The sequence below is a fragment of the Oncorhynchus gorbuscha genome, linkage group LG11 (genome assembly GCF_021184085.1).
Source record: "Oncorhynchus gorbuscha isolate QuinsamMale2020 ecotype Even-year linkage group LG11, OgorEven_v1.0, whole genome shotgun sequence".
Lineage (NCBI taxonomy): Eukaryota > Metazoa > Chordata > Actinopteri > Salmoniformes > Salmonidae > Oncorhynchus > Oncorhynchus gorbuscha.
In genome coordinates this window covers 43137783-43149179 of record NC_060183.1, presented here as the reverse complement: position 1 = coordinate 43149179, position 11397 = coordinate 43137783, and the positions used below count along the sequence as shown (strand labels likewise).

The 11397-nt window shown below is 41.4% G+C and overlaps 1 protein-coding gene across 1 annotated transcript; it reads left to right on the top strand.

Annotated features, from left to right (window-relative positions):
• The first annotated feature begins 1165 nt into the window (after positions 1 to 1165).
• Positions 1166 to 6489, top strand: LOC124047795 (retinal homeobox protein Rx3-like). Its single transcript, XM_046368106.1, has 3 exons — positions 1166 to 1827; positions 2010 to 2239; positions 4155 to 6489. The coding sequence occupies exons 1-3, from the start codon at positions 1572 to 1574 to the stop codon at positions 4620 to 4622; spliced, it is 954 nt and encodes a 317-aa protein (XP_046224062.1). The 5' UTR covers positions 1166 to 1571; the 3' UTR covers positions 4623 to 6489.
• Positions 6490 to 11397: the final 4908 nt, after the last annotated feature.

The window sequence follows — 11397 nt, the reverse complement described above, 5'->3', positions numbered from 1 at the left end:
CCAATTGAGACCAAACTTTAATTTCCTGACTGATGTCTTGAGATGCTGCTTCAATATATTCACATACATTTCCTCCTCATGATGCCATCTATTTTGTGAAGTGCAACAGTCCCTCCTGCAGCAAAGCACCCCCACAACTTGATGCTGCCACCCCCATGCTTCACGGTTGGGATGGTGGCCTTCGGCTTGCACTTCCCCCCTTTTTCCTCCAAACATAACTATGGTTATTATGGCCAAACAGTTATTTTATGTTTCATCAGACAAGAGGACATTTCTCCAAAAAGTCTCATCTTTATCCCCATGTCTGGCTTTTCTATGGTGGTTTTTGAGCAGTGGCTTCTTCTTTGCTGAACGGCCTTTCTGGTTATGTTGATATAGGACTCATTTTACTGTGAATATAGATACTTTGGTACCTGTTTCCACCAGCATCTTCACAGGGTCCTTTGCTGATGTTCTGGGATTGATTTGCACTATTCACACCAAAGTACGTTCATCTCTATGAGACAGAACGCGTCTCCTACCTGAGCGGTATAATGACTGCATGGTCCCATGGTGTTTATACTTGCGTACTATTGTTTGTACAGATGAAAGTGGCACCTTTAGGCATTTGGAAATTGATCCCAAGGATGAACCAGACTTGTGGACGTCTACAATTTTTTTCCTGAGGTCTTGGCTGATTTTATTTTGATATTCTCATGATGTCAAGCAAGGAGGCACTGAATTTGAAGGTAGGCCTTGAAATACATCCACAGGTACACCTCCAATTGACTCAAATGATGTCCATTGGCCTATCAGAAGCTTCTAAATCCATTACATCATTAGATGGAATTTTCCAAGCTGTTTTAATTAAGGCAGAGTCTATTTAGTGTATGTAAACTTCTGGAATTGTGATACTGTGATTTATAATTATGATTTTGTTCTGACACCTTAAACCATACTCTTCTTCCCCACCAGCTAATTTTACAGGCCACCATAAGCATGTTGCATCCCAAGTGACACCCAAATCGCCTACATGGAGGGAATAGGGATTTGTCATTTGGGATGTAGTACATGACATCTGGAGATGGAGGGAAAGATGGTTTTAAGATTTATGTAAGGGGGTTTATAAACCAACACTGACTGACTGACAAGCACAGCAGAATACTTGTCTTGGGGAGGAGTTAGAGTAGTCGAGCTCTGCATTGCTGCATTGGTTCAATGAGGACAATGTAGTTACCCCCAAACCGCAGGGCTGGGTCAAATCGAACGTGACATTCTTCTTTTGACATGTCTAGTGGAGAGGTGGGAACTGTCACATGGACTGAGGGACATGGGTGTCTTACCGGGGGACTACTTTATAAACCCCAGAAGATACAGCCTCCTCTATATGACAAGACCTCTCGTAGAGTGTCAGCTAGGTGGCCTCTATACTCAGTAGCGATGCATGCCTTACACAGATTTGTTAGTCAACAGTCTGTGTTTCATTCTATTTCAACATTTTTGTTATGCATTCTTAAATATAACTTTCTCGGGAGTTTAAATGCATTTTTCAGTGTCATTTCAATTTAGTTTGAGAATATTTTATACATCAAATGTGGCTTCTTGGTTCAACTCCCGAAGTCATGGAAGAGCGCCTGTCGCCTTCTGCACGTTTTGTCCGAAGCCCCTGGAATAACCATAATCAAGCCGCAACGAGGGTTCACAGTATTGAAGCAATATTGAGATTTAAAGACGAAAATATGTTTCATCAATCTGTGTCCTACAATGAATCAGGAAAACCTGCTGAGCCGAGAGGAAATGGAATTATGTCATCCCCGAAGAAAGAACTCAACCCAAAATGTTTTGACAGTAAGTAAAATTGGCAATATTTTTTTAATTGATTCAAAATGTATTCAAAATGTTATTTATAGTTATTTATTCCATGTTTAGGCCTACATATGTGTACCAGTAACCATTCAAATTAGAGTAAAAGGTTGGCAAGTATAGCTCAGAAGTTCATAAATTGATCCAGCCTACAATGTATTTTTCAGGTGTCTGCTGCAGCAGTTCGGGGGCCTCTGTCAGTTCTGACTTACCTAAAAGGGAGGATAAATTGCACGTTGATGAGAATCCAAAGAAGAAACACCGGCGTAATAGGACCACGTTCACCACCTTTCAGCTGCACGAGCTGGAGAGAGCGTTCGAAAAGTCGCACTATCCTGACGTCTACAGCAAAGAGGAGATCGCGCTCAAAGTTCATCTTCCCGAGGTCCGAGTACAGGTACATTATGAGCAAGCAACTGAGTCCGTTGTTGAAAATGTGTATGAAGTTCGACTCGAGGTCTATGAATGAATGTTTCGAGCATGGGCTCAACATAAGTTCTTGTCTTATCCTATTTGTGACACATTTAACAAAAGTTGTGTGTCTGAGTCTTGTCAATAAAGTTTAAATAAAATGTGGTTTGTGAAATAATCATCATCTTTAGTTGAATATTAATCTTTTTAATTTACAACCTTAGGCTAATGTCAGGACCACTAAAATATGTTATTGCAATTTATATTAGGCCTAACTTCTTCACTATTAAGTAAATTGTCACATACGGTATTTGATGATAATAGCCCTTTTTTTTACATAAATGTTGACACTATAAGTCAATGCTGAGACCAAGGTCTATTTTCTAGATGAGCCATGTATACACACCAAAATACAATATACACAATAAAATACAATATACACAATAAAATACACAGTATTATACACAACAATACACCAAAAGCAAAACACAATCATAATAAAACAGATACATTCTTCTGTAAAAAGGTCCCTTAATCTTTTGAAATGCTCGAGAGACACCCAATTCCTCCATTTTGAAGTAAGATGCAAGGAACACATAAGATGCAAGGAAATGAAAGGCTGATTCTCCTAACTAGAGTCCGAATGAGTTTCCAGAGTTAACCAACCATGTGAATGGGTTTGATGCATTTGAAATCTTAACAGTTAGTTAAGTCGAGAGTTTGTGGAGCAGGGCTTTATATAATAATTGTTACCTATTTTTTACCTTTATTTTACTAGGCAAGTCAGTTAAGAACAAATTCTTATTTTCAATGACAGCCTAGGAACGGTGGGTTAACTGCCTGTTCAGGGGCAGAACGACAGATTTGTACCTTGTCAGCTCGGGGATTCTAACTTGCAACCTTTCGGTTACTAGTCAAACGCTCTAAACACTAGGCTACCCTGCCTCCCCAATTATATAGAAATTTCAAGACTTTGAAATGATCATCAATAAGATTCTATATTCAAACGATTAATTGAGTCTACTAAGCCATTAATGATGTTAAGTAAATAATAATGTATTTTATCTGCAAGATCTCATTGAGTTCAAGACCTGTCTATATACTTACATTATATAGATATTATTTAGATAATTAAAGTTTTTCCAATGATGTATCATTATGTTTAAGACATTTCATTTGTAACAGTATCATAGTTGATCATGTATTACACAAAGGTTGACAGTTATCATTCATATATTCAAATAGTAGATATCTTCCCATTTAAAGATATGACATATTTTCAAATAGCCTGCCAAAGCAAAGTTTTACAATAGTCTGTTGTTGTGCTAATATCTGGAGAGATAGGCAATTGAGTTTCTTTGACACAGCAAAGTTTTATTAAGTTGACAAACAGTACATTTTGGCAAAGAGGTTGAACTAAGTAGACGTTTTCTGATTAAGCTTTCTTTCATCTGCCTTTCAGCAGTGTTATCATTGTAGGGTTAAATCATGTGCAGATGTAGGAACTTCATTCCATCACCATGTTGCAGGAGAACTTTCCTACTCTGCAGGAAATGTAAAACTTGTAATGTATATTTGAAGTTTAAAAAGCCTTCTGAACTTTGTAATTTCCACTTTGAAATTTCAGACTTGATTTTCCCTTAAGAAAAATGTATCAACCCTACATAAATGACAGTTATATTATAATCCATATCATAATTCATTCTTCCTGTTGCTACAGGATACATTTCCTGCTGTAGCAAACTGGCTCAAATTAAGATCCTACATCTGTATGGTATTTCAATATTTTACTGATATGGTCAAAGTGCCCCTGAATCTTGTTTCTGTGTATAATCGCCCCAGTTCTCATAATGTTGAATTACAGAATGTCTTAAAAGAATGTTGTGGTGATTTCATCCCAGGTGTGGTTCCAGAACCGTCGGGCCAAGTGGCGTCGCCAGGAGAAGCTGGAGGTGAGCTCCATCAAGCTCCAGGACACTTCCTCCTTCCTGTCCTTCAGCCGCTCCTCCTCCCAGTCTCTGGGCTCCGGGCTACAGCTGGAGCCATGGCTCAGCACTCCCACCACCACTGCCACCCCTCTGCAGTCCCTTTCCGGCTTCATCACCAGCCCATCTCAGGGCCTCCAAAGAACCTCCAGCTACACGCCTCCACCCTTTCTCAACTCCCCCAGTTTCGGGCATATTGGTTCTCTGTGTCCTCCTCCGCCGCCCCCGTACCAGTGCTCAGCGTCTGGGTACGTGGACAAGTTAACTATGGAGGAGTTGGATCCTCGTAATTCTAGTATTGTGTCTCTGAGGATGAAGGCTAAGGAGCATATTCAGTCTATTGGAAAACATGGTGAGGATGGATGCTGGCTTGCATCCCTCTGAGGCAATGCAAAGACTAAAGACTTCTACTGAATGTATTGTTGCTGCATTAGAGACATTAAAGTCCAATGTGCTAGAGGACTCTTCCCCACAAGATGATGAACATAGTTTTTTTTTGTCTTCTTCAATGGTTTACATTATCATCCCAGTCAGTGTTTTTTGTGCATTCTCAGTATATTCAAGTTTTATAATGTACTTTCCTCATCAATGAAATGCTTGCATTCACCAAGATACATCTGGTTTACTCTGGTCTACTTTTAGGTTCTGACTTAGGAAATGTACACTTTTCCTACTTACCTTGTGCAGGTGTGTAAAGGTATCCAAATAAGGTTCGGTTGACTAGGTGAAGTGAACATTGTGCTTGCATACTCCCTTAAAGGGACACTTTGGGATTTTGGCAATGAAGCCTTTTAACTACTTCCCCAGAATCAGATGAACTCATGGATACCATTTTTATGTCTCTGCACCCTGTTTGAAGGAAGGTAGAGGTAGTCTATGGTATCTACTAGCATGCTAGCAGTATTACTGTTTGTTCCTCTTGAGACGCCATATCCAGTACACTTCATCGAAATAGTCCAAATTAAGATTATGATAGCTCAAGAAATGTTTAATTAATTTTGACATTTTTGCCAGGGAGGTTTTAGTCGCAGATTTTGGTGCAGTATTTCTCAAGTGAAAAACTTTGCATGAAGACTAGTCATCTGTTGTTGAATGCCAACAAACACTTAATTGAACAATCCCTAAGAATCCCTAAAGTGTGCTCGAACAGGCTGGGAAAAACCTGACGAACACAGCCAAACACCAAAACAAACAAAAACCTCACAAAATGTTGTCATAATACATGCAGTCACTGTTTAGAACTGGGAAGTATAAGATAATCTTAACAGGCTTTGAACGTTGAATACATTCGGTTGAATACATTCAACCGCTGAAAACCCTCCCACTTGCTGGCCAACAGATTTTCTAGTGACATTTTTATTCAATAGCCATCCCTTTAAATTTGGTGTACCTTTAATGAGAATCTTCTCAACAGACTCACTAGAACATATTGATGGGTTGGTTGTTTAGCAACAAAACCGACCCATGCACAACTATGGGGTAAAACAGACGGGGTTGGCTTAGATTGTTGACAACATGTAAACTATATTTAATCTCCAATGTTTATTGAAAACATGAATAAAGTTGCACAATATTTTTTTTTACATGTTAGCATAGCATAGCATAGCATAAACGTGACAGTCAAACGCCTCATAACAACACATGGTTTTTGGGAAGTTCTCAGCTAACCTGTCTATGGAGAGAATGTTTCAGAATGTTAGGGACCAATGGAAAAAAGCCTTGTAAATACATGCATTTTTCTTTCCTTTTCAGCACCAATTGGTAGATAAAAAAATACTCTGATCTTGTATATTATTTAGGGTTAGCAAAGTACTTATACATTTTTTTTTAACCTACCAACTAGGTAGGTTCTGCTCTACTATCAGTGCAAACAGGTTTCCAACTCCTGCAAATGATGAAGCCATAGGCCTACAATTAAAATTCTGAATAATGATACAGATATGCCTACTTCACTTGTGGAAAACAGGCCGAAATACCTGTCATGTTGACATGCTTTTCAGTTTGCCGAAATATGACTGGTTTCACATTTGTCTCCCAACGATCATAAAATAAAAATAGATCTAAAACAACTGTCATTTATATTTACAATCCTCTTGTCCTAACTAATGACTAATTTACCTAGGTCTTATTAATAGCTCTTATCAATTTATGAATTATAGTGCATAGAGATTTGGTGTTATTTCTACATATAATTATCGTTTTTTTAAAGTGGTGGAATTATGAGCAAATTAAGTCGAGGTCTGTAGACACACCTCTGTCTCACCTCAGCATGATATTCTCATCCACGGGATCAGAATATGCTTAAAATTATGTTCCATTTAGGCACTCTTCATTCGGGTCAGAATTTCCCCTCTTACTGAATGAAGGATGCCATTGAAGAGAAAGTGGAAATGTTCCAATGTAAAATTGCCTGCAACCTGGTTTCTATGTTGACATTTGCATCCGTATTTTAACAATGATCTTCTGTTATGTATATGTACTTCTGCTAAGACAATCACATCCCAGGATGAATCAACGTATTTATTATTGTTTACAAGCCCCTGTCTAGATACCTTTCTTTCAGTGTTCTTCCAGTTTGTGCAGCTGACTTTACAGATGTTCATGACCAATTGTCCATTTGTTGTTTATCTCCATACGTTAATGATTTCATGGAAATAAAACTGCATAGTTACATCAACACTTATCCCTTATTTCATGAATTGTCATATGTCCTATGATATATGCATGTATTGTGTTGTTGCATACACGTTATGTGTCATAGCTTCACCATGCACAATGGGCATTTCTTATTCATTTGGAGGACTCTTCATAATCAGGTTTCAGTCCACATTTTGGTTTGGAGAGAAAAAGAGAGACATATATATTTCTTACAATAGAATATTATTTTTTGAAGACGATTGCTTTTGCAGAATGCTTTCAACTTTTTAGAAAACAAGTGGTTTTATATTCACACTTATTGCTAATTTAAATCTCAAGTCACAGAGCAGAGCGGAACAAGTGAACATGGTGTCCGGTTCCCTCTAGTGGACATTAGTGTTATGAAGAAGGAGAAACGTATCGTTCAACATTTTGAGTTCCAGCTTTATTTTCTTCAGAAAGCTGTCTACTACACCTTTCTTCGAATTAAGCAATGTATTATATAGTCTACTTTCAAAACTGGGTGTTTTTTTTGGGGGGTCCCCAATGTCATTGGGGATAAGAGATTTGAAAGTCTAGGTTTCAGATCAAATATATCATCAATTACTGTTTCAAAAGGAATAATAATAATAAATAAATAAATCTTAGATCTATTCTCATCGGAACACAGCCATTTAAAAGTGCAGGGCTTATGCAACGTGCCATCTTTATTTTCTGTCTTTCTGTCAGGAATGATATAACTATGAGAAGAACGCTGAAGTCTCTATCTATCCACTGATGTACATATATCCTCTGTCTGATTCCAAGTTCGTCCACTAGATAGTAGTAGGAGATCACGATGTGATCTGTTGTCACTGTCTGTCTGTGCTTCTCCTTGTCCTCCTCTGTTGTCACTGTCTGTCTGCGCTTCTCCTTGTCCTCCTCTGTTGTCACTGTCTGTCTGTGCTTCATCGTGTTCTCCTCTGTTTTCACTGTCTGTCTGTGCTTCTCCTTGTCCTCCTGTATTACCACTGTCTGTCTGCGCTTCTCCTTGTCCTCCTCTATTACCACTGTCTGTCTGCGCTTCTCCTTGTCCTCCTCTATTACCACTGTCTGTCTGTGCTTCTCCTTGTCCTCCTCTATTACCACTGTCTGTCTGCGCTTCTCCTTGTCCTCCTCTGTTGTCACTGTCTGTCTGTGCTTCTCCTTGTCCTCCTTTGTTGTCACTGTCTGTCTGTGCTTCTCCTTGTCCTCCTCTGTTGTCACTGTCTGTCTGTGCTTCTCCTTGTCCTCCTCTGTTGTCACTGTCTGTCTGTGCCTCTCCCTGTCCTCCTCTTTTTTTACTGTCTGTCTGTGCTTCTCCTTGTCCTCCTCTTTTTTCACTGTCTGTCTGTACTTCTCCTTGTCCTCCTCTGTTGTCACTGTCTGTCTGTACTTCTCCTTGTCCTCCTCTGTTGTCACTGTCTGTATGTGCCTCTCCTTGTCCTCCTCTGTTTTTCACTGTCTGTCTGTGCTTCTCCTTGTCCTCCTCTGTTTTCACTGTCTGTCTGTGCTTCTCCTTGTCCTCCTCTGTTGTCACTGTCTGTCTGTGCTTCTCCTTGTCCTCCTTCGTTGTCACTGTCTGTATGTGCTTCTCCTTGTCCTCCTCTGTTGTCACTGTCTGTATGAGCTTCTCCTTGTCCTCCTCTGTTTTCACTGTCTGTCTGTGCTTATCCTTGTCCTCTGTTGTCACTGTCTGTATGTGCTTCTCCTTGTCCTCCTCTGTTGTCACTGTCTGTCTGTGCTTCTCCTTGTCCTCTTCTGTTGTCACTGTCTGTCTGTACTTCTCCTTGTCCTCCTCTGTTGTCACTGTCTGTCTGTGCTTCTCCTTGTCCTCTTCTGTTGTCACTGTCTGCCTGTGCTTCTCCTTGTCCTCCTCTGTTGTCACTGTCTGTATGTGCTTCTCCTTGTCCTCCTCTGTTGTCACTGTCTGTATGTGCTTGTCCTTGTCCTCCTCTGTTTTCACTGTCTGTCTGTGCTTCTCCTTGTCCTCTGTTGTCACTGTCTGTATGTGCTTGTCCTTGTCCTCCTCTGTTGTCACTGTCTGTCTGTGCTTCTCCTTGTCCTCCTCTGTTGTCACTGTCTGTATGTGCTTCTCCTTGTCCTCCTCTGTTGTCACTGTCTGTATGTGCTTGTCCTTGTCCTCCTCTGTTGTCACTGTCTGTCTGTGCTTCTCCTTGTCCTCCTCTGTTGTCACTGTCTGTCTGTGCTTCTCCTTGTCCTCCTCTGTTGTCACTGTCTGTCTGTGCTTCTCCTTGTCCTCCTCTGTTTTCACTGTCTGGCTGTGCTTCTCCTTGTCCTCCTCTGTTGTCACTGTCTGTATGTGCTTCTCCTTGTCCTCCTCTGTTGTCACTGTCTGTATCATTTATTGTCATGTCTTGTCCTCTGTGCCCCATGCTATTCGCTTCCCTCGCTGGTCTTGTTTGGATCCCTCTCTCTCCCCTTCTCCCCTTTCACGTGCTTCTCCTTGTCCTCCTCTGTTGTCACTGTCTGTATGTGCTTGTCCTTGTCCTCCTCTGTTGTCACTGTCTGTCTGTGCTTCTCCTTGTCCTCCTTCGTTGTCACTGTCTGTATGTGCTTGTCCTTGTCCTCCTCTGTTGTCACTGTCTGTCTGTGCCTCTCCCTGTCCTCCTCTTTTTTTACTGTCTGTCTGTGCTTCTCCTTGTCCTCCTCTTTTTTCACTGTCTGTCTGTACTTCTCCTTGTCCTCCTCTGTTGTCACTGTCTGTCTGTACTTCTCCTTGTCCTCCTCTGTTGTGACTGTCTGTATGTGCCTCTCCTTGTCCTCCTCTGTTTTTCACCGTCTGTCTGTGCTTCTCCTTGTCCTCCTCTGTTTTCACTGTCTGTCTGTGCTTCTCCTTGTCCTCCTCTGTTGTCACTGTCTGTCTGTGCTTCTCCTTGTCCTCCTTCGTTGTCACTGTCTGTATGTGCTTCTCCTTGTCCTCCTCTGTTGTCACTGTCTGTCTGTGCTTCTCCTTGTCCTCTTCTGTTGTCACTGTCTGCCTGTGCTTCTCCTTGTCCTCCTCTGTTGTCACTGTCTGTATGTGCTTCTCCTTGTCCTCCTCTGTTGTCACTGTCTGTATGTGCTTGTCCTTGTCCTCCTCTGTTTTCACTGTCTGTCTGTGCTTCTCCTTGTCCTCTGTTGTCACTGTCTGTATGTGCTTGTCCTTGTCCTCCTCTGTTGTCACTGTCTGTCTGTGCTTCTCCTTGTCCTCCTCTGTTGTCACTGTCTGTATGTGCTTCTCCTTGTCCTCCTCTGTTGTCACTGTCTGTATGTGCTTGTCCTTGTCCTCCTCTGTTGTCACTGTCTGTCTGTGCTTCTCCTTGTCCTCCTCTGTTGTCACTGTCTGTCTGTGCTTCTCCTTGTCCTCCTCTGTTGTCACTGTCTGTCTGTGCTTCTCCTTGTCCTCCTCTGTTTTCACTGTCTGGCTGTGCTTCTCCTTGTCCTCCTCTGTTGTCACTGTCTGTATGTGCTTCTCCTTGTCCTCCTCTGTTGTCACTGTCTGTATGTGCTTGTCCTTGTCCTCCTCTGTTGTCACTGTCTGTCTGTGCTTCTCCTTGTCCTCCTCTGTTGTCACTGTCTGTATGTGCTTCTCCTTGTCCTCCTCTGTTGTCACTGTCTGTATGTGCTTGTCCTTGTCCTCCTCTGTTGTCACTGTCTGTCTGTGCTTCTCCTTGTCCTCCTCTGTTGTCACTGTCTGTCTGTGCTTCTCCTTGTCCTCTTCTGTTGTCACTGTCTGTCTGTACTTCTCCTTGTCCTCCTCTGTTGTCACTGTCTGTCTGTGCTTCTCCTTGTCCTCTTCTGTTGTCACTGTCTGTCTGTGCTTCTCCTTGTTCTCCTCTGTTGTCACTGTCTGTATGTGCTTCTCCTTGTCCTCCTCAGTTGTCTGTCCGACACTGTCTCTCTGTGCTTCTTCTTGTTTTCCCCGGCTTTCACTCTGTCTGTGCTAAGCCCAGAAGCATCTTAGTTGTGAATGAATAAAACCCTTTTTCGACAAAGAAGAAAATCACTGAGTAAATGCCTAATAGCTTACCCTTGGCCTTTAATAATGTATAACATTATAACAGCCTAACCACTTATATTGCAAATGAGTGCCTGTCATATGTGCCCCCCACTACCCTAATGATTAACTATATATATAATACCGGATTTTGTACCCATGTTTGTTTTTTTCATTATGCCGTTGGCTTTACAATTAAACTGCTCCGACTATGACCTCGTTCTGCTCTCCTGCGTCTGACTTCCCTGCCACCAGTTCCGCACCACTAGCAATACTAACTACCTATATTGCAAATGAGTGCCTGTCATGTGTTCCCCACACCCACTTAGCTAAGTGTTACTTCATGTTCAGCTACATATACAGCCAAAACTTCAAGGAACTGCCAGTTTGTGGCAGTCTCTCGCTCTCTGTGTTTTGAATTCAATATACTGTAAACCATCTCTGCTTGTCATAGAACGAGGGGACTAGTTTCTGTGGATGCGGACAGATTTCCAGCATTGTGCT